Source organism: Heteronotia binoei, chromosome 1, assembly GCF_032191835.1.
Source record: "Heteronotia binoei isolate CCM8104 ecotype False Entrance Well chromosome 1, APGP_CSIRO_Hbin_v1, whole genome shotgun sequence".
NCBI classification, from domain to species: Eukaryota; Metazoa; Chordata; class Lepidosauria; order Squamata; family Gekkonidae; genus Heteronotia; species Heteronotia binoei.
Window position 1 is genome coordinate 10,847,802 of NC_083223.1, and position 26,839 is coordinate 10,874,640.

At 48.3% G+C, this 26,839-nt stretch overlaps 1 protein-coding gene across 1 annotated transcript in view; it reads left to right on the forward strand.

Moving 5' to 3' along the window:
• Positions 1 to 26,839, forward strand: part of KIF16B (kinesin family member 16B) — a 238,165-nt gene that overhangs the window by 158,169 nt on the left and 53,157 nt on the right. The window contains exons 23-25 of the mRNA XM_060230816.1: positions 29 to 79; positions 15,778 to 15,900; positions 18,713 to 18,802. Of these exons, the coding sequence (XP_060086799.1) occupies positions 29 to 79; positions 15,778 to 15,900; positions 18,713 to 18,802 (264 nt within the window). The remainder of the gene's footprint in view (positions 1 to 28; positions 80 to 15,777; positions 15,901 to 18,712; positions 18,803 to 26,839) is intronic.

Here is a 26,839-nt window from a genome sequence, read left to right on the forward strand (position 1 = left end):
TGAACTGTGTCTTGTCTTTGCTCTCCAGGATAACGAGAAGTTTCAGAACGGTACTGTTCAACGTAGGCTGAAGTATGAGGTAAGTTATCTCCTGTCAGCTCAGAGAAGGGCTCGTTTTAAATCATGGCATGCTCTTTAATGAATTTTTTTTCTTTTTTAAGTTTCTGCAGCATAATTAGAATTCTGTATTCCAGCAAGATTAATGGCGAGCGGGAAAAAGGACTGAAATTAAAGTTTCTGCGCCGGGAATGCTTTGGGGGTTTAGATGAGTTGATTGGTGGTGGTGGAGATAATAGTTCAATTAATGACTTGACACAGCGACAGTATCCCTTTCAGAGATCAATAAGGTAGAAACAGTGTGTCTGTAAGTACTTAGTCTCCATTTTTTCTACATAGAAATGTGTCAACATTTCAATTGTAAGAGAAGGTATGGTCTTCTATCAGTGTAGTGTAAAACCAATCAGCTTTGATAAATTAAGTTCAAAAGCTTTATCCAATGGGGCAAAGGTATAATATGCAAACTGTTGCATGCCTTCGGTTGTCTGTTTCTCCCCCAACACAAAATGAAAATTGATATATACAACAAAAAAGAGAAAAATGCAATTTGCAAAATTATATCAAATCATTACAGAGTTTAAATTACTCAGTAGATAGTAGCAAATAATACTTTGGGGGAAAGAAGGCAAATCTATATATGTCTACTATGTGTAATTCAGTTGTGTGTTTTTTGACAAGTATGTTTTTTGTTGTTCTGTTCCAAGTGGAAATAAAGAAAGATTTATTTATTTATATCCCAACTTTCACCACAATGGGGACAACCCAGCGAGGTAGGTTAGGCTGAGAATGTGACTGTCCCAAAGTCACCCAGCAAACTCGCGTGGCAGAATGAGGATTTGAACCTGGGTTCCCCAGATCCTAGTCTGACAAATCAACCACTCATTTCTAGTGGCCTAGCCCCACTAATGGACCTCCTGATGGTGCCTGGGTTTTTTAGCCACTGTGTAACGCAGAGTGTTGGACCGGATGGCCTTGATCCAACATGGCTTCTCTTATGTTCTTATGGTGGCTAGTCCAACCAGCTTTTCTCTGGTGAAAAAGGAGCCTCCTTTGACCTCAAAAAAACTATGGGGACCAGGGGGCCTCAATGTATGACCGGAACTATAATATTGAGGGGAAGTGAATAAGGCTGCGTTGGATCTAGCTCCATGTTAACTAAACGCTTTTCAATGAATTCCAGTTATCCTTTTTGTAAAAGTTTGCTTTAAGGAAAGAATTGGGCTAGAGGGGTCAGTCTCCATTTGGATGATCAGCAGTATTTTTTTTTCCCCATTGACTTTGGGATGTAAATTAATCCTCCAGAACTTAATCAAGTGAAATGGATACTGTTCTAAAGTCAAGTTGATGGCTGACGGAAATTATGGCTTTTCTTCTTGAATCAGAACCGATCTCATTTAATTGAATTTGGTTTCACTGCTTTTTAATTCACCATTGCACAGCACAAATCAGTGCCTAAAAATTAAAGTAGAAAACGGATTTTTTTTTTGGTAATCAAGCAAAGGCACCTTGTATCTTTTTTTTTACATTTTAAACAGAAAAGTCAGCTTTGGTTGCCCCTTTATGGCTTTCGCGCTCTGTCTAATGAGGACAGCCAACACTGTAACCTGATTGGTGAAGATACAAGAATAGCAGGCTTCAATGAGCAGGACAAAAGTCCGGACACATTTATTCCTAATTGGGGCAGGATCCTGCCATTCTTCAGGACCAGTGAGGATTCAAATAAAAGGAGGCAATTAGGACAGGAATACATTGACTGGCTGCACGGTAATGAATGTGACTTGACTCAACCCAGAATCGTTAACAGGAAGAGAAGCTGTTCAAAGAATTTCACAGATTCTCCTCCTCCGACTGGCGAAAGAGGTGGAACGATTCACTAGTCGGAAGAGCAGCTGGTGGTCTGTCATTCCAGAGGCCCAAGCCTGCAAGTTTCTCCTCGTAAAAACAAGAGCTCAGAAACAAAATTTGATTCCTTCCATGTCCACAGTACACCTGCCTCTGAACCATCCACCTCTGCGAAATATCAAGCTGGCTTTTGTTTCTTTCTCTCTCGTGGAGAACAGAGCAACCAAATTGCCCAAGCCTGTGTGGAAGTACCCAGTCAGCGTGAAAGTGTTGCAGGCACCCCTGAAAGCCACCCCCCAGTATCCAATATGCGAACGCAGCCAAGTTACAGCCTGGGGCATCTATACAGCAAATTTGCCAGTGTTTACCGAGATACTAGCTCTCAAGTCAAAAGCGGCTGGGTCTTCAAACACCTCCAAGATTTTGTCGGCTTCTGTGACAAAAACGAGAAGTACACTCGAGTGGTGTCATTGATTAAAAGCTTCCCATTTGTGAGGGAAATGCAGCTAAATATGCTTGTGGGCGGGAGGGGGAGTAGCTCTCGTTTGATGGATGAGATTGTTGCCGTTGGGTCAAACGATAGCCCGGGATATCTTGCACGACACGAAGACACCATGGAATTCATATGTTCAGAAGTCACAGCCAATGCGTGCGGAGCGGTACACTCCAAACCATCAAGTATCTATTGCAAAAATGAAGATGGGGAAGCTAGCTTTCTGCCGAAGCAGAATTTTATATACTTTTCAGACAGGTTTCTTCAATTGCAGCTGCGTCCTCTGGATGAATTACTGCAGTATGTCACCCGCGTCTTGCCCAAAATGTATGTCAATCCTGAAGAGTTAAGAGGGGTATTTTGGATTGCTGTGGGAAACAGGGAAAACCCTGTGCCCAAGCCTGCCTGCTTGTTCTTACTTTCTTCAGCTGTCTACGCCATTGTTCCTTCAGCCAGCCAACTAGAGAGCGGACAAGACTCTCTGGAAATTTTTCACATTTTCCCTATCACTGCATTAAGAGAAATCCAAATTGGATACGCTGGGCAGAGCGTCCGCCTTTTGACTTCTGGTGACGATAATGCAATGACAATATTTACCTTCGACCGGTATTTCACACAAAGGCTATGCCTTGACATACTTAGCGCTGCGATTCCGTTGTCAGATTGTGCTTGCGTAAATCACAAGCTCCTCAAAGGAGATCTGTTGCAACTCTCCTTGGACTGGACTTCTAAAGTCTCTGACTTAGTTTTGGACAATGGCGTTCGGCTGACGTGTAATTTTGAGGCCCGTTTAGCCGATCTAGCTTACCTGCTCCATGAAAACATGGGAACCAACAAACCCTCCGTAGGAGATATTCAGATATCGCTCTACACAACGGTGAAACTAGAAGGCGAATTCCGATCGCTAGTCCTCACTAATACTCACATAGCGCTTGTACAAGATGAGAGTATGTTCTACCCAACTAGATCTTTGCGTTGCGCACCTGAGCGTTTCGATAGAATTCAGCTGCGTAGCTTGAATGAACTCAGGTGTCTGGTGGTCCCCGAAAATAAGAATCCGACAGAAATCGAGCTGGTCTTTTCAAACACCATCAAGGAAAGCTGTGATTCAGACAGCAGCTTGCCTTGTGCTTTCCAAAATACTAAATCGAGGTCTGTCTTATCCTTCAGACATGCCACCCCGAACACTCCATCCTATATCTGGAAACTGACTCTTAGTTCAGATGAAGATGCCTTTAGGTTAATGATGCTTTTGATGGTTCAGTAAGCCAAGGAGCTTTTTAGATTCTAGACACAGAATAGCTGGTCTGAGGATGTGATCTTGCATTCCGACAACAGGGGGAAAAATCATGTAAACAAAGCAAATAAGTGTGTGTATTTCTAAGAACATCTCCAGGTTGTGATGTTTCCTAGACCTTTAGGAGTGAGATTGCATGCAAGAAAAAAAAAGTTACCTCATGGTTGCTTCATGGCCATCTTTTGGCAACCCCAGGATTTTCAACCTGAGAGCCAGTTTGGCGTAGTGGTTAAGTGTGTGGACTCTTATCTGGGAGAACCGGGTTTGATTCCCCACTCCTCCACTCGTACCTGCTGGAATGGCCTTGGATCAGCCATAGCTCTCGTAGGAGTTGTCCTTGAAAGGGAAGCTGCTGTGAGAGTCCTCTCAGCCCCACCCACCTCACAGGGTGTCTGTTGTGGAGGGAGAAGATATAGGAGATTGGAAGCCACTCTGAGTCTCTGATTCAGAGAGAAGGGCGGGGTATAAATCTGCAATTCTTCTTCTTTTCAAGGCAAGGGACTAACAGGCTGTTTGCTATTGCCAGCCTCTGTTTAGCAATCCCAGACTTCCTTGGTGGTCTCCCTCCCAAGTGCCAGTCAGCCATTACTTCTTGTTTATGTAAGCATGTGATGCTCCTCCCTGTTCCCAGGAAGTCCTTCCCCCTGAGAGGGCAGAGGTTGCTGCCTCCACCGTCCACCTCCTGAGATCACCACCACCCTATTCATCATGGAGCTAGCTTAGAGTGCTTCCTTCTTTCTCTCATTTGTGCACAAAGACCTTTAATTTGAAAGCAGCAGTGGTCTGTGGATATGGTTATTATTCAGTCATTGTCTTCTCTTCTTTAATAAAATCCTTGCCTTTCGCTGGTACATGAAATTCAGTTCCAGTCCCTTGGGTATGAATTCTCCCCCACACACACACCTTATTCCCTGAGCTGCTTTGTACATCATTTGAAATGAACAAGAAAAGATCTGTTTCATGTGGAAGCCATGGTAAATCCTTAGGTGTATTGAGCTGCAGTTGTAATAAGTAAAACACTTGTTCCGCTTTTCAGAAATGAAGATGTATAGATTGACTAGGGTGTATTGGGGGGGGGGGGACAATATCTGAAACAACTGTGCGTTGCCATTAATAAGATAATGCATCAAGAGTGCATCAGAAAACATCAGGAATGCAGCATGAGCATTTGGGTTACTAGGCTGAGCCATACAACTGGTGATTGTGGGAGGAACATGGAGGGGTGGTGACATCACAGGTGTGATGGGAAACCCAGAAACCATGGTTGGTAGCTTTAGGAGTGGCCGGAAACTCTATGGTAAAATCACATTACAAAAGCAATGTGCACTGCTAGTGTTCAGTGCCCCAGTCAAGGTGGGAGATCCAGTACACTGAGCTTCCTTCCTTCCTTCCTTCCTTCCTTCCTTCCTTCCTTCCTTCCTTCCTTCCTTCCTTCCTTCCTTCCTTCCTTCCTTCCTTCTGTCACGGCTGGGGCCGGGTCAGGCAAAGTCCAGAGGCAGTCCGAGGTCTGTAGCCAGTAAGCAGGAGGGTCCGAGGCGCCAAATCCGAATCACTGTAGAAGTATCGCAGGTCTGAGGTCCAGAAGCCGAGGTCAGGGAGTCCAGAAGTCCAAAGCCAAAGTCAGGGAGTCAGGAACCAAAGTCAAGCCGGAGTGGATGCTAGAATGTCAGGGAGATGACTAGTTGCTTCCACAAAGCTTCCTCCCAAAGCCCACAGCTATATAGCCCTCTGCTGGCTGTTGCCCGTTTGGGCTAATTGCTGGCTCAGGGAGGCAGCCAGGATCCTGTTACCACTCAAGCATCCTTGCTCTTAGAAGGGCCAGAATCCTCTCAGAACTCAGGGCTCAGGGAGCGTCTTGCTTGTGAGCGTGCCGCCCTCCTCCGATCCCTGAGGTCCTGCCGGAGGCGGTCACGCACACGAGCCACCCGAGAGGGCGAGGCAGGGGGGCTGGGATCTTCTCCAGCAGGAGGCAGGGGCACTGGTGCAGGTGGCAGGGGCACAGTTTCCTCATCAGACTCAACTTCCTCTGAAGGGTCCCCAGCACCCATGACACTATCCCCCCCCCCAGGGCCCCCCTCCGTCGAGGGACCTGGAAGGTCGGGGTGGTCGTTGTGGAACTGGTGCACCAAGTCCGGGGCATGAAGATTGTCCTCGGGCTCCCAAGACCGGTCTTCTGGGCCGTATCCCTCCCAGTCCACCAGGTACTGGAGGCCTCCACGATGGTACCGGGAGTCCAGGATCTGGCGCACCTCATATTCTTCCTCGTCATCCACCAACACTGGTGGTGGCGGCGGTGGGGAAGGAGTCCGAGCTGGGTCAGGGGGTGCAGCCGGAACAAGGAGGGAGCGATGAAACACGGGGTGAATGCGGAGGTGGGGTGGCAACTGGAGCCTGAAGGCGACGGGGTTTATTTGTTCAACGACGGGGTAGGGTCCAATGAACCGTGCATCCAGCTTGTGAGACCGACCAGGCCGGCGCAGGTAGCGAGTTGAGAGCCACACCTGATCCCCCGGCTGCACTGGAGGGCCTTCTTGCCTCTTTCGGTCCGCAGCCCGTTTATATGCCTCCTTGGCTTGCTGTAGCTGCTCTCGGAGCAAGTCTTGGCTGGCACGGAGTTCTTGCAGGTAGGCATCGACGGCGGGGACATTCGTGGGTGGTAGGATCGCTGGGAAGAACCGAGGGTGGTACCCGTAGGTTGCAGCAAACGGGGTCATTTGGGTGGATGAATGGACCGCGTTGTTGTATGCAAACTCCGCTAGGGGCAATAGAGTGGTCCAGTCATCCTGCTGGTAACAGGTGTAACAGCGGAGATATTGCTCTAGCGTGGCATTGGTGCGCTCTGTCTGGCCATCTGTCTGTGGGTGGTAGGCCGAGGACAGGTGCACTCGAGTACCCAGGCTGGAATGGAGGGCTTGCCAGAACCGAGAGGAGAACTGAGGGCCCCGATCGGAGATCAGATGGGCTGGGAGTCCATGCAGACGAAAGATGTGTTGCAGGTAAAGCTGGGCCGTCTCCTGAGCTGTGGGGAGTTTCGGGCACGGAACAAAGTGGGCCATCTTGGTAAATAGGTCGACGACCACCCAGATACAAGTCTGACCCTTGGAGCATGGAAGTTCCGTGATGAAGTCCATCGAGATGGTCTCCCAGGGTCCTGAAGATGTGGGCAAGGGCTGCAGCAACCCTGAGGGTTTGGCTGGGATGTCTTTGGCCCGTCGGCAGACGTCACAGGAGCTGACATAGCGGGCAACATCAGCGCGAACTCGTGGCCACCAGAATTCCCTTTTCAGCAAGTGGGTGGTCTTATGCTGTCCAAAGTGCCCGGCGGGTAACGAGTCGTGGGTCAGGCGTAGCACTTCTGCCCGCAAGGGCCCGGGCGGCACATAGAGGCGTTCGCGGTGTAGCAAGAGGCCGCCTCGAGTCGTGAACTCCCCTGTTGGGTCATCTTGGAGAGCCTGGAGGTGTTGCTGGACCCAGGGATCATTGGCCTGGCTAGCCCGAATGTCCTCCACGAGTGCTGGTGAAGTGGAGGTGGCTGCAAATACTGAGGGCGGCAGGATTGGAGCAGCGGGCGCGGTCTCAGTTGAGGCAGGGGCGTATTCCGGTTTCCGGGAGAGCGCGTCTGCTTTCCGGTTCTGGGTATGGGGGATGTAGGAGATCCGGAAGTCGAAGCGAGAGAAGAATAGGGACCACCGGATCTGGCGCTGGTTGAGACGGCGGGTGGTCTGGAGGTGTTCCAAGTTCCGGTGATCGGTGAGCACTTGAACAGGGTGGCGAGCCCCTTCGAGGTAATGTCGCCAAACCTCAAACGCCGCCTTGATCGCGAGCAACTCCCTCTCCCAGATGGTATAGTTCCTCTCTGCAGCAGTGAGCTGCCGCGAGTAATAGGCGCAGGGCTGTAGTGGCTGGGACGGCTCCTCGTGCTGGGACAGCACTGCTCCCAGGGCCACGTTGGAGGCATCAGCTTCCACCGTAAAGGGAAGCTGGGGGTCGGGGTATCTCAGGAGTGGCCCGGTGGCAAAGCGAGTCTTCAGGGTGGAGAAGGCGTTATCGGCCTCTGGGGACCAGTGGAAGGGTTCTTTGGAACGGAGTAGTTGAGTCAGGGGTGTGGTCAGGGATGCGTAGGCCGGGATGAATTGCCGATAGTAGTTGGCAAAACCGAGGAACCGCTGCAGGTCTTTGCGATTCTGAGGAGCCTGCCAGGTCAGGACCGCTTCTACTTTTTTCGGGTCCATGAGGATCCCCTGCGGTGACACGATGTGCCCAAGGAACTCGACGGAGCGCAGGTCGAAGTCGCACTTCTCCAGCTTGGCGTAGAGACCATGGGCTCGTAGGCGCTGCAGGACCTGGCGGACGTGCTCGGCGTGCTGGGCAGGATTGCGGGAGTAAATTAGGATGTCATCCAGGTATATGATCGCGAAGCGGTCGAGCAGGTCCCGGAATATGTCATTCATGAACCTCTGGAAGACAGCGGGGGCATTGGTCAGTCCGAAGGGCATTACCAGGTGCTCGTACTGCCCGTATCGGGTCCCAAACGCGGTCTTCCATTCGTCTCCGGGCCGTATGCGCACCAAATTGTACGCTCCACGGAGGTCCAGCTTGGTGTAGATTTGGGCCCCCTTTAGGCGATCCAAGAGTTCAGGGATCAGTGGTAGAGGGTACCGGTCGCGGATGGTGATCTTGTTCAGGGCCCGGTAGTCATTGCACAGCCGGAGCTCCCCACTTTTCTTCTTCACGAAGAGCACTGGAGCAGATAGGGGAGAGGTTGAGGGTCGGATGAATCCGCGTTTCAGGTTCTTGTCCAGGAAGTCTCGCAGAGCTGCCAACTCCGGCTCCGACATTGGGTACAGACGCCCCACCGGGAGTGGTGCCCCAGGTACCAAATCAATGGCACAGTCGTAGGGCCGGTGAGGGGGAAGCTGATCAGCTCCTGTCTCTTCGAAGACATCAGCAAAGTCCACATACTTCTGAGGGAGCTGAGGACCACCACTCGGGATGCCAGCTGCTAGAGTGGTGGGAGGAGTCAGATGGGGGCATGGGTCTCGGAAGCGTAGTTCCTGCTGGGCCCAGTCCACGATGGGGTTGTGCAGCTTCAGCCAGGAAAGGCCTAGAATCAGCGGGAAGCGAGGCATGCGGGCGACATCAAACCGCAGCTGTTCTTGATGCTGCTGGACGTGGAAGGTGATGGGACAGGTCTCCTGGGTGACGGGGCCAGAACGGAGGAGGCGCCCGTCAATAGCCTCCACCAGCGACGGAATCCCTTTTGTCTGCACAGGGATCTGGTGCTGCTTCACAAAGGCGGCATCTATAAAACAGTGGGCCGCTCCCGAGTCCAGCATGGCATACACGAACAGCCAGCGTTCGTCAGGCAGACGGAGTTTGACTGGTAGCAGGAATGGCCCTGGGGTATCAGCCCGCTGTTCGGAGGACCCAGCTAGTCGCCCCAGGCTGGGGGGTCCACTTACGCCTGGGGCTGCCCTTTTGGCGGCGGTGGCAGCGAAGGTCCAGGTATCCGATGCTTAGCAGGGCAGCCAGAGGCATAGTGGCCTGCCGTGCCGCAGTAGAGGCACAGATTCTGCGTGCGGCGTCTGGTCTTTTCCTCTGGGGTCAGGCGGGGTCGAGCAGCTCCAAGCTGCATAGGCTCATCCTTGGTGCTGGTACTAGCTGGGGACGGGCGAGGAGCCAGGTAGCACGGCGCAGGGAGCTGGCGCCCTCTGGTCTTGGCTTGGCGGCGACTTTCCAGGCGGCCATCGATGCGGAGGCAGAGGGTGATAAGTTCTTGGAGCGTGGGTGGCTGCTCCACCCTGGCCAGTTCATCCAGGACCTCCTCTGCCAACCCCTCAGTAAACTGGTCCATCTGGGCAGCCTCATTCCACGCCAAGTCCTGGGTCAGGAGCTTGAATTCAGTGGCATATTGAGCCACCGAGGAGTTGCCTTGTTTCAGTGCCCTGATCTTCCGGTTGGCTGTGGCTGCTTGGACTGGGTTTGAGAAAGCAGCAGACAGGTGGGCCTCAAACCCCTGGTAATCAGTCAGTAGGGGAGAGGACGCGACCAGTAAGGGTGTGGCCCATTTGGCCGCCTGCCCCTTTAACAGACTGACGACGAAACACACCTTGGTTTTGTCATTGAGGAAGTCCCGTGCTCTCAGTTCAAAGTACAGCTGACACTGTGCTAGGAAGGCAGGAAATTCTTCCACGGCACCCCCAAATCTGTCAGGTGGGGGAACTGGGCACTTGGCTGGAGCACTGGCCGCAGGTTGTTGCTGCAAGTGCACTACTGCCTGTGTTAGCTGCTGTACCTGGGCTTGGAGCGCAGCCAGTAGTTCTGTGGTTTCACTTGCTTCAGCATCCATCCTGTGGAGTGGGTGTTTGTCGGTGGAAGCAATCTGTCACGGCTGGGGCCGGGTCAGGCAAAGTCCAGAGGCAGTCCGAGGTCTGTAGCCAGTAAGCAGGAGGGTCCGAGGCGCCAAATCCGAATCACTGTAGAAGTATCGCAGGTCTGAGGTCCAGAAGCCGAGGTCAGGGAGTCCAGAAGTCCAAAGCCAAAGTCAGGGAGTCAGGAACCAAAGTCAAGCCGGAGTGGATGCTAGAATGTCAGGGAGATGACTAGTTGCTTCCACAAAGCTTCCTCCCAAAGCCCACAGCTATATAGCCCTCTGCTGGCTGTTGCCCGTTTGGGCTAATTGCTGGCTCAGGGAGGCAGCCAGGATCCTGTTACCACTCAAGCATCCTTGCTCTTAGAAGGGCCAGAATCCTCTCAGAACTCAGGGCTCAGGGAGCGTCTTGCTTGTGAGCGTGCCGCCCTCCTCCGATCCCTGAGGTCCTGCCGGAGGCGGTCACGCACACGAGCCACCCGAGAGGGCGAGGCAGGGGGGCTGGGATCTTCTCCAGCAGGAGGCAGGGGCACTGGTGCAGGTGGCAGGGGCACAGTTTCCTCATCAGACTCAACTTCCTCTGAAGGGTCCCCAGCACCCATGACACCTTCCTTCCTTCCTTCCCTCCCTCCCTCCCTCCGTCCCTCCCTTCCATCCCTCTTTCTCTCTCTTCCTTCCCTTCCTCCCTCCCTCCCTTCCTGCCCTCCTTCCTCCCTCCCTCCCTCCCTTCCCTCATTTCATCCTTCCTTTCTTGTGTGTGTGCACATGGAAGTCATGGTGACCTCTGGTGACTGACCCTACAGGTACCTGGAGGATATTCACAGAGGTAGCTGGATAACGCCTGCCCCTGCCTCCTGACTGCTGGTATTCCAAGGAAGTCTCCCATCCAAGTACTTGCCAGTGTTGACCCTGCTTAGCTTTGAAGATTTGATAAGATTGGGCTTGCCTGGGCTTCCTGTTGAACACCACAGCTTGGAGATGCAGTGTGTGTGTGGGGAAGGGGGTGGGAATAGAAACTGATGGTAGCATGGGTGTGATGATGTCACTTCCGTGGAAAACCCAGGTGCAGCCGCCATCACGTCCAGGTTTTCCTCAAAAGTGGCATCAATGGGAGCTCAGGGGGGGGGGGCTCCCTCACCCCAACTGGGGAAATATCTTCCCTAATGAGCTTCTGCAGCATACACTGCTTCTTCAGAATGATGGCCCAAACCTTTGTCCATTACAGTCTTCATCCTTTTGCTTTGCGCTGCCCTCAGATTTCTCCATCCAGCGAAAGAATGCGATAAAAGTTAGGGAAATATACAAAATCAAGACACGAGCTAGCACTCCAAAGTTGAGAAGATTTGTTTTTAATTAAGGCAACCTTCCCATTTTCAGAAATTCATTAATCTCAGAGTGAAAGTTCAGGATCTGAACCATTAGATAACTTTTAGACCTGGGTTGGTTTCAAACATGCCTTCGTGAAAATGTGTGACTTCTGCAAAGGGGGGAGGGGGAGAGACTCACCTTGAGTCCCTTTCCCAAGGGCCTCCGAACTTTCATGACCGGCTTCAAGGGGCTACAATGGGAAAAGGAGAGGTGGGAAAGACCCATTGCATGAGCAGAAATCTGCTCCCAGTCCTTAAAATCCAGCCCAGTGATTTGGATTAGATGTGTGAGTTATAACAATGTGCTGTTTATTTATTTCAATAAAGTTTTATCTGTAACATCTCATAGTTTTGTCTACCGTTACTGTGTTGCCTACATCCGAATCTTTTAAATGTTTACTTAGAAGCAAGCCCTACTGAGTTCTTTGGTCTACTTCCAGATAAGATCATCCAGGATGGTAGCCCTATTCTAGATTTACTACTGAGGTGAACTGAATATCCATGCTAACTCTTGCTTCTTGCTTGCATTGACTTGAGTCCTGTGATCTATGGGCCGTTTCCTTCTCACATGCAGGGAATTCGCAGCTCCCCCTTTTAGTGGTCACCCTACCACACACACACCCAAAGCCCAGTACAGAGTGCCACCCAATAAGGTATAAGGTGTCCCTGTTAAAGAGAGCGATCTTTCCCCTCTTACAGACGAATTTTCCACTTTCCCCTCTTACAGACGAATTTTCCACTTTCCCCTCTTACAGACGAATTTTCTACTTTTCCCTCTTATAGACGAGTTTTCCACCCGCACATCCACAATGTGTGTATGAATCCCAACAATTTATATATGTGTGATGTGTCCATTGTCCAAACTTTCTGTTTGGCGCTATCTTAGTTTCTATTTGCTGTGTCAGCATGTTTGAATTAATGTGGGAGGGGGGAGTGGAAAGGTTACCTATTGGAAAGGTCTTCTAAGAGTCTTCTCCCTGAATGGCCAACTGAATAGTTGGGGCTTTCCCTGGTTCTACTTTGCCTTATTGTAGTGTACTGGGGGACTGCCGTATCCAGCTTGAAACCCTTACTACATATCTTTCCACTATAATTTATCTCGAAATTGGAATTTTACAATGCTGTCTACATTTTTAAAGAGCCCTGTGGCACAGAGCGTTAAAGTTGCAGTACTGCAGTCCTAAGCTCTGCTCACGACCTGAGTTCGATCCCTGGCAGAAGCTGGGTTTTCAGGTAGCTGGCTTGAGGTTGGCTCAGCCTTCCATCCTTCCGAGGTTGATAAAATGAATCCCCAGCTTGCTGGGGGGGAAATGTAGAGGACTGGGGAAGGCAATGGCAAACCACCCTGTAAAAAGTCTGCCGTGAAAACGTTGTGAAAGCAACATCACCCCAGAGTCGGAAACGACTGGTGCTTGCACAGGGGACCTTTCCTTTCCTACATTTTTAAATGGAGGTATTTTAGACATTTAGATTTTGTATAACTGAATTTAATAATTGAATGTGGTTTTATAATATTAGGCATGTAATTTCTCTCTATTTTTTTCTTCCTCCTTTTAATTGTAACGGCCAATGGCCATATTCAATACAGTAAACTATCTATCACTACAATTTATCCCTACAAGAATCACCAGCTCAAAGAACGTGGTACCCTGGAGACTTGGGGGATTTCCTGTTGTTAGAGAGATCAATCTCCCTTTGAAAAAACAAACAAGTCCATTTGTCCGGTGCCTGGCCCTGCCATCTTATTGGAAGACATCATCATCGTTAATATTATTATTATTATTCAGCAATCATTCGACTGGTCAGCTTTCAGCGCTGCCATTTCTATTCAGGTCATGTTTGTCAACACTTCTGACCCTCGACGGGATGTCTTGTGGCATCAGAACTTCAAGATGCACAAGATTTTGATGTGATGTGTTGTCTGTCACGTCAGATCTCAGATGTCCGTATCCTGACCTCAAAAGAAAATAGTGGCTTTTTATGCCTAATGTCCCAAACCTTAGTCTCACCTGATAATTGCTGAAACAACAACTGTAATGTCCAGTTATTAGTGCATCATTCAATTCTTGAGTATTTGGTCAACACATAGTTAACCCATTCCATATCTTTCAAGGGCAAGTGCCAGTTTGGTGTAGTGTTTAAGTGTGTGGACTCTTATCTGGGAGAACCAGGTTTGATTCCCCACTCCTCCACTTGCACCTGCTGGAATGCTCTTGGGCCTTGGGGCAGTCATAGCTATCGCAAAGCAGGCAAACACTTCTCATCTTCCACAGTAAAGACGGAGGCAAAAATTGCATTCAGCTTCTCGGCCATTTCCCTATCCTCCTTCAGTAACCCTGTGACCCCTTGGTCATCCAAGGGCCCCTCTGCCTCCCTGCGGGTTTCCTGCTTCTAATATATTTGAAGAAATTTTTATTGTTGGTCTTTATGTTTTTTGCAATATGCTCCTTATAGTCCCTTTTTGCCTGCCTGATCACAGTCTTGCATTTGATTTGCCACAGCCTGTAGAAAAAGCCCAGCAGGAACTCATTTGCATATTAGGCCTGACACGAAGCCAGCCAGAACTGTGTTCCTGTGCATTCCTGTTTCAAAAAAGCCCTGGTAAAAATTTATGAGAATTTTGAAGCCACAAGTTTTTTGCATATCCTCCTTGGGAAAAAATGGAAATTCTGGTAAAATTTGCAATATAGACTATAGTTATCATCCTGTCAAGCCTAAACCAACGTTACTGCTTTTAGCGGCATAAAATGCATCATTTATAACTTCCTTAGCATATAAAATTGCAGTATTTTGCATATTTATAGAATTTAAAAGCTTTAAATTACAGTTTTCTACAAACAAAATTGCAAATATACCCAGTGCTTGAGAGAAAACTGCAAGCTGATGTACCTAATGCTACCTGAGGGCAGTAAACGCCGTGTTCCCCGATTTGTGGGTATATGTGTCACAGTGGTTTGAAGAAGAGGTGAAATGGGCAACCACAAGAAAAGAGTCAGGTCAAAAGGACAACAGAAGGCATGCAGCAGTTGAGAAACAGTGAAAGCCCAGCGTACTCCCCTCATAAAAGTTAGGTATCCTAGGTGTAGAAATGCATCTTGAATTTCAGAGCTGTATATGACTACAGCAGGGGTGTCAAACATGTGGGATGAGGGCTGGATCAGGCCTCTGGAGGGCTCCTATCAGGCCCGGGAGCAATTCACTGTCATATACTTCCTCCTCTCTCTCTTGCTTCCTTCTGCATCACAGCTTGCTTTGGCAGACTTGCTCAATCGCGCAGGAGCTACAGAGCAAACCCTCTGTTTTCTCCATTGGCTGACCAGCACACGAAGCAGCTTACATACAAAAGCTCACAGTGCCCAGCCATTTCATGGTTTCCCCTGGGTCTTAGGCTCAAAGCATTAACCATGAGATTTCTGCAATGAATGTCAATAAATCAAAAGTAAGATTGCTACAGCACAGACATTGTCTCCAGTTTTTGACGCAATAATTCAGAGCAAAAGGTGTCAGCTTTGAGAAACGGCTAAATAAACAAAATATTGCAAGAGGGTTTATCTTTTAAGTTTTTTTAAAAAAATCTTTAATTGCGTTTGTCTACGTCCTTTATCAAGTTTATATCTCCGCTACTGGCATTACGTTTTATGACACTCATGGCCCGACCCAACCAGGTCTCATTTATGTCAGATCCGGCCCTCATTACAAATGATTCGAAAAGCACGTCACTCATTCTAAAAGAGGAAATATTTCTTAAGAGGGTTATTATTTTCAGTATTCCCCCAAATTTCCAGTTCTTCTGTAGGCAAAATTGGGGGGACCACCCACCGGGAGGAGGCATTCTTATCTCTAGATGATACAGAGTTACGGTCCATTCATAAACAAATTGTTTTTTTTTCAGAATTGTTCCGCTTCCTTTAAGTTTTGCCCAAAGTCCATTAGAAGAATGCTTTATTTGTGGTCATAAATGATAGTGACTATTACTGCACCCTTAATTGAAGCTATAACGTTTTTATTGTATGTTGTTCTTTTGTGCTTAAAGGCTGCTGAAGAGTAAACAACGTTTTTCATTGGGCTTCTTCGTTTTTCCCTCCATACATGAGGGAAAGGTTGAGACCCTGGAGAGCCGCTGCCAGTCTGAGAAGACAATACTGACTTTGATGGACCAAGGGTCTGATTCAGTATAAGGCAGCTTCATATGTTCACTTCATTCATAAGAGGATTGCCGTATACTTCTGTAAAGAAGTCATAGGAGGTTTTTTTATCCTAACACTTTGGGTTGTTGTATTATTATTTTTTGTCCATGTAGTGATTCAGGTTTTAATCTGTTCTTCCTGTTCTTTAATCTGTTCTTTGATAGCGAATGATCTGTCGGTCCATTAAAACAAATCCAGATGACCTGAAGAATCCCGTTAAAATTAGTATTCCACGCTACGTCCTTTGTGGTCAAGGGAAGGATGAACACTATGAATATGAGATAAAGGTAAGGTGTGGGTTGGGTTTGTTTGTTTTCTTAAATAAACAGCAGCTTTTCAATTTTCATTTCTATGTATGATATTTACATTTATGCTAAGTTGTATACTGCACTGTTTTGATAGGGAGGCGGCCTCCCAATAAGAGAGAAGAATCAGGTTTTCTGTCATAAAGATAAAGCCAAATCTCCTTTTCTAATTAGTGTTTGTTGCTTATATCTGTGTTAACGTAAGAATGTAAGAACATAAGAAGAGCCCTGCTGGATCAGGCCAGTGGTCCATCTAGTCCAGCACCCTGTCTCACATAGTGGCCAACCAGTTCCTATGGAGGGCCAACAACAGGGTAGAGAGGCCGAGGCCTTCGTAAGAACATCAGAAGAGCCCTGCTGGATCAGACCAGGGAGGGTCCATCTAGTCCAGCCTCCTGTCTCACACAGTGGCCAACCAGTTCCTCTGGAGGGCCAACAACAGGGCAGAGAGGCCGAAGCCTTCATAAGAACATCAGAAGAGCCCTGCTGGGTCAGACCAGGGAGGGTCCATCTAGTCCAGCATCCTGTCTCACACAGCGGCCAACAACAGGGCAGAGAGGCCGAGGCCTTCATAAGAACATCAGAAGAGCCCTGCTGGATCAGACCACTGGTCCATCTAGTCCAGCCTCCTTTCTCACACAGTGGCCAACCAGTTCCTCTGGAGGGCCAGCAACAGGACAGAGAGGCCGAGGCCTTCACAAGAACATCAGAAGAGCCCTGCTGGATCAGACCACTGGTCCATCTAGTGCAGCCTCCTTTCTCACACGGGGGCCAACCAGTTCCTCTAGAGGGCCAACAACAGGGCAGAGAGGCCGAGGCCTTGATAAGAACATCAGAAGAGCCCTGCTGGGTCAGACCAGGGAGGGTCCATCTAGTCCAGCATTCTGTGCTTCACATATGACAATAGTGTCGTTTGTAGTGTCCCCTTTCTCCACTGTGGGCCACAACCCAATTCAGGCTGCGGTTGGGTACCAAGCACCCATTGAGTATAACAGAATTGAATCACATCCTTGAAGGGATATTCTGGAACATAAACTATCTGTTGAGGTCCCTTCACGTATCAGCTCAGCGGCACGGGGGATGTCTGATGTTGGTGTAATCCTATCCGCTCTTAGTTGAATGAAGCAACCATACGAATGGACCATGCATGTTCTTTCCCATGTTTTCTGCACCTTCCTTCTTTTATGTGTGGTGATCACGGGGCAGTTCCATGCTGTCACACACCACCCACCTGGGGATGCCATAATCAATGTAGAATCATACTGTGCAGAGTTTCTCCACACACTCGCTGAAGCTAAGTATGATAGGAGTCTCATTGCCTGAAGATGTAGTGATGGCTGCAGGCATAGAACTTTAAAAGAAGATCAGACAGCTTCATGGAGGATAGGTCTATCAGCAGCTACTAACCACGGTGACTAAGGGGAACCTCCACATTCAGAGGCAAAAGACTCTGAACACCAGTGCCAGGATGTAATACCAGGGGAAGGCCTCAGCCTCTATGCCCTGATGTTGACCCTCCAGAGAAAACTAGTTGGCCAGTATGTGAGACAGGATGCTGGTCTAAATAGACCACTGGCCTGATCCAGCAGGGCTCTTCTTATGTTCCTATGAAGGCCTTAGCTTCTTTGCCCTATTGTTGACCCCCCAGAGGAACTGGTTGGCCACTGTGTGAGATAGGAGGCTGGACTAGATGGACCACTGGTCTGACCCAGCAGGGCTCTTCTGATGTTTCTATGAAGGCCTTAGCTTCTTTGCCCTATTGTTGACCCCCCAGAGGAACTGGTTGGCCACTGTGTGAGACAGGAGGCTGGACTAGGTGGACCCTCACTGGTCTGATCCAGCAGGGCTCTTCTGTAGTTCTTATAAAGGTCTTGGCCTCTCTGCCCTGATGTTGTCCCTCCAGAGGAACTGGTTGACAAGTGTGTGAGACAGAATGCTGGACTAGATGGACTTCTGCTCTGATCCAGCTGGGTGCTACTTCTGTTCCTATGAAGGCCTCGGCCTCTCTGCCCTGTTGTTGGGGCCCGCTAGAGGAACTGGCTGGCCACTGTGCAAGAGAGAGGATGCCAAACTAGATGGACCACTGGTTTGATCCAAGAAGGGCTCTTCTTACATTTTTTTATTCTGTTTTAGTGCACTGAGAATGTACCAGTTGTGTTCCCTTTGAATACATCCTGCTGCTAACAGTCTGAAAATGAAAACAAAAGCTTATTTTTATCTTCCTGTCTAATCCAATAAACTGGAGAAGCCGTATAAATATACTGCTCTAAAGCACGCCTACTTACAATCAAGGCTTTTTTTTGTAGCAGGAACTCCTTTGCATATTAGGCCACACCTCTCTTACGTAGCCAATTCTTCAAGAGCTTACAGGGCTCTTCTTACAGGGCCCCTCTCTCTCTCTCTCTCGGCTTGACTTCGCGAACGAAGATTTAAGAAGGGTGCAGTAGTCCACGTCTGCTGCAGGCTCGCTGGTGGCTGACGAGACCAATGTGGGACAGGCAGATCTGGCCACAGTGGCTGCAGGGAAAAGTCTGATTTGGGGTTGGTGCTGTAGCAGTGCGATTCTTCCTCAATCTCCTTTTGTCCTCAAGACCAGCTATGCGTGCGTTCTCAAAGGAAGAGACAGCCTGGTGGATGGTGTGCCTCCATGCTTTGCTTTTACAGGTCCCACTGTTAGCTTTTGGAGGATTGGCTGCATGAGGGGGTGTGGCCTAATATGCAAAGGAGTTCCTGTTCCAAAGAAAAAAGCCTTGCTTACGATATTTTAGTGACATATTTCTCCCCTCCCCCTCAGATAACAGTGCTTGATGAGACATGGACGGTGTTCAGGAGGTACAGTCGCTTCCGGGAAATGCATCAGTGGTTCAGGTTGAAATACCCTGAGGTGAGTCACTGGCTAAATCACAGGCAAGGAAGGGTCTTATTCATCCGTTTTCCCTTTTGCTTCTGTGTTGATTGCAGGAACCGGAGATCTTTTCCGTTTGCTTTTCAGGAATACGCCATTATTGCATTTTCCCCGCAAACAGCCCTTGCTGGGTCTAACGACTTTATTATTATTATTGCTTTCTTGGGAGGAAGCTGGAGAGGGGGGGTTTTGCTGCGCTCTCTTCGGCAAGACTCAGCATGTCCTGGTTCATTATGAACTTTTTCACAGTCGGGGATAGGATTCCATTTGGTTCTTTAAAAAAAAACAAAAACAGCATCTTTCAAAGTACACAGATTTTAGAATTTGGCTTTGTTTTTTGTTCTCTTGAGAGGCTTTTAAGTGGCAACCCTTTCTGCGTTAACTCGACATTAATTGGATTTCCGATGTTTTGTTCTTGTAAGAGTGTACTCAGTTACAGGGGGTTGGTGCAAAACTGTACTTTACGATCAGTATAGTAGTGCTTTGATATCCTTGTGGGGAGAGTTTCAGGCAAGAATTGGCAGTCCCCCCCCCACCCCTCCGACCTTCTCAGAAACATAGAATCATAGAATTGGAAGGGACCCCCAGGATCATCTTGTCCAACCCCCTGCACAATGCAGGAAACTCACAAACACCTCCCCCTAAATTCACAGGATCAACATTGCTGTCTAGCCTCTGTTTAAAAACCTCCAAGGAAAGAGAGCCCACCACCTCCCGAGGAAGAAGAAGACTTCAGATTTATACCCCACCCTTCTCTCTGAATCAGAGACTCAGAGTGGCTTACAGTCTCCTTTATCTCCTCCCCCCACAACAAACACCCTGTGAGGTGGGTGGGACTGAGAGGGATCTCACAGCAGCTGCCCTTTCAAGGACAACCTCTGCCAGAGCTATGACTGACCCAAGGCCACTCCAGCAGGTGCAAGTGGAGGAGTGGGGAATCAAACCCAGTTCTCTCAGAGAAGAGTCCACACACTTAACCACTACACCAAACTGGCTCTCTGGAAGCCTGTTCCACTAAGGAACCACTCTAACTGTCAGGAAGTTCTTCCTAACGTTGAGCTGGAAACTCTTCCGATTTAATTTCAACCCATTGGTTCTGGTCCTGCCTGGTTGGTTCTGGTCCTACCTGCTTTCTTGGGTGTCGTAGAGTCCAAAGAAATCTGGGCACCCATGATTATTCTATGCCTAAGAAAGAAGCATCATCCATTCAGATAAAAAATAGCTGCTTGGAGATTTTCCTAGCCTTTCTTTGACATTTTCTTCACAACTCTCATGAACGTAACTTTGGGGCATTAGAGAATTATTGCTTTCTTAGGCTTAAGTGAACTTCTACTAGTAATTCCTGGTAATTTCCCACTGGGAGTCTTTTGCGCATGTTTTATTCACAGGTTGTCGTCTCATTTCCCTTTTTATTTATATTTTTAATACTCTTTTTTTTTTAAGAGCTACATCCCCTTAAGTTCTTTTGAGACTCTTGAAAGTTCCTTTTCTAATGGGTTTGACTGGTGTCGCTTCACGGATGTAGATGTCACGCTTATACGGAGAAGGATTTCTGGTGTGACACATCTTTAGATGAGCAAAAGGTCACCGAAGGTCCCAGGTTCAATCCCCGGCATCTCCAGTTAAAAAGGACCAGTCAGGAGGTGATGTGAAAGATCTCAGTCCAAGAACCCATAGGGCAGCCGCTAGTCTGAGTAGACATTACTGACCTCATTGGGCTGATTCAGTATAAGGCAAACTTCAAATCACCTCTTTGGTTTGAAGGTAACTTAAAAAGAAAAATCTAACAGCTGTGATCTTAAGCCTAGAGGAATCCAGGTGCAGACTGTAGCGCCTGCCTTTCCTCGGCTCGTAGTCCAGCTTTGCATGTTCCTTCTGATCAAGGAAAAACAAAGAAGGGAAAGAAACTTAACCCAAAAACCGGAGTAAGAAACCTGAAAGGTTAATATGCAATTTAAGGGCCAAACATTAAAAACAAACTGTCAAATAAATCATAAACCAACATACATGTATTTATTGTGGAAAGCTAAAGCCATTTAAGGGCCCATCATAAGCCTCTATCCTATGTACAATCATAAAACCACAATGGGGACCCACTCAGCTTGACCTGACGCGTTTCGACCTAGACTGGTCTTCTTCAGAGGTCAGAAAGGTAAGTACAAACATTGGCTCATACCACAGAATAGAATAAAACAATAGAACAATGCTTGGACCGCAAGGAAATTGAATGAAGCGACAAAGGCTTAGAGATATTCTTGAGGCCCGTTATTCTACAGCCTTATGTCTCAATCAAGGGCATACATATCGCATCCAGTGTCTTATTGTGTGCCGCGTGGTCCAGAATTTATCGAGATAGGTGTAAGGTCAGAGCCTATGTGCCATGAGTTAAGTGTATTGGGGGCACCAGCTTCAGTGCACTACACTTAACTCTTGGCATATAGACTCTGACCTTACACCTATCTCGATCAATTCTGGACCATGTGGTAAGGCAGACAGTAAGACACTGGATGCAATATGTATGTCCTTGATTGAGACATAAGGCTGTAGAATAAGAGACCTCAAGAATATCTTTAAGCCTTTGTCACTTCATTCAATTTCCTTGCGGTCTAGCATTGTTCTATTGTTTTATTCTGTTCTGTACTATCAGCCAATATGTGTACTTACCTTTCTGACCTCTGAAGACCAGTCTAGGTCGAAACGCGTCAGGTCAAGTTGAGTGGGTTCCCATTGTGGTTTTATGATTGTACATAGGATAGAGGCTTCTGATGGGCCTTAAATGGTTTTAGCTTTCTACAATAAATGCATGTATGTTGGTTTATGATTTATTTGACAGTTTGTTTTTAATGTTTGGCCATTCTACTGATGACAGACCCAAAACTGCCCAATTCTGGCAACTTTCCAGAAATAGGCATAAAAACAAGTCTGTCCCCGAAGTTGGACCAAAGTTGATGTTGGACTGAAGTTGATGTTCCCCTCCCTGTTCTCGTGAGATGTTTCTTGAAGCATATCGCTTTGGGGAGGATTTTTGCCATCAGGACACAGCAGATTTGTGAAGAATCTGTGGGATTTTCAAGGCAAGAGATGTTCAGAAGTGTTTTGTTGTTTCTGGCCGCTGTATACTGACCCAGGACTTCCTTGGTGGTCTCCCATCCAAGTACTAAGCAGAGCTTAGTAGGGTCGCTTAATAGGGTAACAGAGCTTAGTAGGGTCGCTTAATAGGGTAACAGAGCTTAGTAGGGTAGCGGAGCTTAGTAGGGTAACAGAGCTTAGGGTAGCGGAGCTTAGTAGGGTAGCGGAGCTTAGTAGGGTAATGGAGCTTAGGGTAGCGGAGCTTAGTAGGGTAACGGATCTTAGCAGGTTAACGGAGCTTAGTAGGGTAGAGGAGCTTAGCAGGGTAACGGAGCTTAGTAGGGTAGAGGAGTTTAGCAGGGTAGCGGAGCTTAGCAGGGTAGCGGAGCTTAGCAGGGTAACGGGGCTTAGTAGGGTAGAGGAGCTTAGCAGGGTAGCGGAGCTTAGCAGGGTAACGGAGCTTAGTAGGGTAGCGGATCTTAGTAGGGTAACGGAGCTTAGCAGGGTAGCGGAGCTTAGCAGGGTAGCGGAGCTTAGCAGGGTAGCGGAGCTTAGCAGGGTAGCGGAGCTTAGCAGGGTAGCAGAGCTTAGCAGGGTAGCGGAGCTTAGCAGGGTTGCTTAGCTTCCAAGATCTGATGATATCGAGTTAACCTGGACCATCCGGATCAATTCTGGTCAATTGAGTAACAGCAGATCTTGAGGGAAACATGCACAGAGCTGCCCCTTCCACTGGGCAGGCTAGGCAATTGCCTAGGGCGCTGGCCTTCCGAAGGCACCAAATTGAGCATCCCCATGTGACTCAGTGACGTTATCAGTGCGGGGTGGGTGCCGGAAGTTAGCCTTGCCTAGGATGCCAGACAGTCTAGGGCTGGCCCTGACCTTGGGCGCTTATTGCAGGCTGCCAGTCGCTTTGCCCATCTCTAAGCCTGGCGGCTGGGACCGTGTAATGAAAGGGCTGGTCCAGACACACCTCCCAGTGCGGGTTTGGAACCGGGGTGGCCAAACTTGCTTAACGTAAGAGCCACATCGAATAAACTTCAGATGTTTGAGAGCCGCAAGACATGAATGTCAGATGTTTGAAGGAAGGGAGGGAGGGAAATAGATGGGGGAGGGAGAGGTTGAGAAGAAAGCAAATTTAAATGCATTTTTCCAAGATGCTGGCTGGCTTGGCTTGGGGAAGCGAGCCGATGGGGCGGTGGGAGCGTTGAGAGCCACGCAGTATGTGTCAAAGACCATGATACACAAAAGCGATTGTCATTATTTTGAAACACGGGTGACGAACGCATTACTGTGAAGGTCAAGGTTGTAGGGTTTTAGAATTCGGATCTTGTTTCTTGTCCCCGGAAAGGGTTAACGTTGCCTCGGCTCGAATATTTCGAAGCATCCTCTGGCTGTTGTTGTTTTGGGTTTTAATTATACAGTGTGAAGTTTAGGGCTAAATGCGTTCTGAATGATGCCGATCGCTTTTTAAATCCCCCGTCGACGGCGTTTGCAATTAAACAGTCATGCTATCGCCATATGCTTCGACGTGAAGACCCGGGATTGATGTTCGCCCCAATGCCGCCTCAGCGGAAAAACCCCCTTCAAAACGTTGCGCCGTGTCCTAATACATCTTCGAATTATCCGCCATACTTAATCTTCTGACTCTAAATTTTATATATATATATTTATTACAAACACCAAAATGCACACTCGCGTTATTCTACGCAGCGTCCTGTAGAGGTGAACTTTATAGCTCATTAGCTGTTCAGTTCTCGACTCCTGCCTCTGTATTTTAATCTGAGGCTGCGTTTCATCGTTCTACCCCCGCACTCCCGAAGAAGAAGAAGAAGATATTGGATTTATATCCCACCCTCCAGTCCGAATCTCAGAGTCTTAGAGTGGCTCACAATCTCCTTTATCTTCCTCCCCCACAACAGACACCCTGTGAGGTGGGTAGGGCTGAGAGGACTCTCACAGCAGCTGCCCTTTCAAGGACAACCTCTGCCAGAGCTATGGCTGACCCAAGGCCATTCCAGCAGGTGCAAGTGGAGGAGTGGGGAATCAAACCCGGTTCTCCCAGATAAGAGTCCGCACACTTAACCACTACACCAAACTGGAAGTATATTGAAGGATTGCTTTACTGGGAAGGCTGAATCCCAGCGATTTATTGAGATTTTATTAAGAAGCCAGTTTGGTGTAGTAATTAAGTGTGCAGACTTTTATCTGGGAGAACCGGGCTTGATTCCTCACTCCTCCACTTACGCAAGCTGGAATGGCCTTGGGTCAGCCATAGCTCTTGTAGAAGTTGTCCTTGAGAGGGCAGCTGCTGTAAGAGCTCTCTCAGCCCCACCCACCTCACACGGTGTCTGTTGGGGGGGGGGGAGGTAAAGGAGATTGTGACCACTCTGAGATTCAGAGTATCGGGTGGGATATAAATCCAATATCTTATTATTGTTCGTTTTTAAAAAGGCAGACTTCAGTTATCTTGCAACTTTAAAATTTGCCATGAATCATTTGTGGGATACAAAGAGAAATGAATAAATAAATTACTTTTGTTTGACTAGCCTGCCTTTTTCACCAAAACTCAAGGCAAATTACAAAATGTGAAAATTTGTCTCGGCCTCTATGTGCTACTGGACTGATATCTGATAAAATGACCATTGACTTTTAACACACACACACATTTATTTATTCGTTAGACTTTTGCTAGTTGGATCTCGTTGGTCTCTAAGGGACTACTGGAGAGAAAAAGCAAAAAAACCTTCAAAAACTCAATGTGGAAGTTCCGCGCATTTGAAAACTCCCTGAACAAAATGCATTTCTTCGCAGGCCCCTTAAAATTATCGTGGCCTCTAGCAGTGTGTCTACGCTTTCTAATGGATGTCGGCCCTCAGTGCAGTCTTGGCTTAAACAGAAAAGCGGTGTTTTGGTAGGCAGTTTACATAATCTCAATTAAATTATTGGGGCAGCCACTCCAAAGTGAGAACCGGAACAGAAGACTGTCCTTGAATCCTGTGGTTACATCAGGGGTCCCCAACCTTTGTGAGTCTGTGGGCGCATTCGGAATCCTGACACAGCATGGCAGGCCCAGTCTCAAAATGGCTGCTACAACCTACCTTTGGTCACACAGTGAAGATCCTTCTGTTGTGGTAGCTGTCGCCATCAAAGCAACGTTTTTTTCAAAATCTACACAGCCAACCAGAAGTATGACTAGCCCTGCCACATTCGAAAACATGTTGTGCGCACCAGGAAAGGTATTGGCAGCACCATGGCGCCCAGGGCATAACATTGGGGATTCCTCAGCTAGATATTAAAAATGCTAATGCAGGTAGTTCTGCTTGTGGCTAAATTCACTCCCACAGGAGGTGGTGGCAGCTGCAAGCATGGATAGCTTCAAGAGGGGGTTGGATAAACATCTGGAGCAGAGATCCATCAGTGGCTATTAGCCATAGTGTATTGTTGGAACTCTCTGTCTGGGGCAGTGATGCTCTGTGTTCTTGGTGCTGGGGGGGGGGGGCACAGTGGGAGGGCTTCTAGTCTCCTGGCCCCACTGATGGACCTTCTGATGGCGCCTGTGTGACACAGAGCATTGGAGTGGATGAGCCGTTGGCCTGATCCAACATGGCTTCTCTTATGTTCTTATGACCACTGGTTTGATCCAGCAGGGCTCTTCCGATGTTGTTCTGAAGGCCTCGGCCCCTATGCCCTCTTGTTAGCCCTCCAAAGGAACTGGTTGGCCACTGTGTGAGACAGGATGCTGGACTTGATGGACCACTGGTCAGATCCAGCAGGGCTCTTCTGAAGTTCTTATGAAGGGTTCAGCCTCTATGCCCTATTGATGGCCTTCCAGAGGAACTGGTTGGCCACTGTGTGAGACAGGATGCTAGACTAGATGGACCACTGGTCAAATCCAGCAGGGCTCTTCTGATGTTCTTATGAAGGCCTTGGTGTCTCTGCCCTTTTGTTGACTCTTCAGAGGAACTGGTTGGCCACTGTGTGATACAGGATGCTGGACTTGATGGACCACTGGTCAGATCCAGCAGGGCTCTTCCGATGTTGTGGCCTCGGCCCCTATGCCCTCTTGTTAACCCTCCAAAGGAACTGGTTGGCCATTGTGTGAGACAGGATGCTGGACTAGATGGACCACTGGTCAGATCCAGCAGGGCTCTTCTGAAGTTCTTATGAAGGGTTCAGCCTCTATGCCCTATTGATGGCCTTCCAGAGGAACTGGTTGGCCACTGTGTGAGATAGGATGCTTGACTAGATGGACAACTGGTCAAATCTAGCAGGGCTCTTCTGATGTTCTTATGAAGGCCTTGGTGTCTCTGCCCTTTTGTTTACCCTTCAGAGGAACTGGTTGGCCACTGTGTGAGACAGGATGCTGGACTTGATGGACCACTGGTCAGATCCAGCAGGGCTTTTCTGATGTTCTTATCAAGGTAAGGCCTCGGCCTCTATGTCCTGTTGTTGGCTGTCTAGAGAAACTGGTTGGCCACTATGTGAGACAGGATGCTGAACTAGATGGACCACTGGTCTGATCTAGCAGGGCTTTTCTTGTGTCCTTATGTTCTAATAGTATTTCTAGAGAGCCTAACTATCATGAGACCAACCTTCATTTTATTCAAGCGGTTGCAGTTATCTTAGTTGAAATCATGAAGCCATCTGTGTTCAAGTCTCAGCAATTTGAGCTCTCAGACCTCTGTCGCTGCGTAAATCCACAGCTTCTGAAAGGTATATTACGTGTCCAGCCATAAAGCCTGTATTTTATAACCTCTATGAAAATATCCTTGCGATAGCTGCATTTCCATGATTTGTAGAACTAGCCCTTTTTTGTGTAAAGACAGCAAGTTAAATAATGGTCGTATTTCCCCCCCTAAATCCTTGTGTTTTCGCTCCTGAGTTTCCAGAGGACTCTTTTTGTACAAGTACAATCTTCAAATTTTTGAATTGCTAGGCCTTAATGGC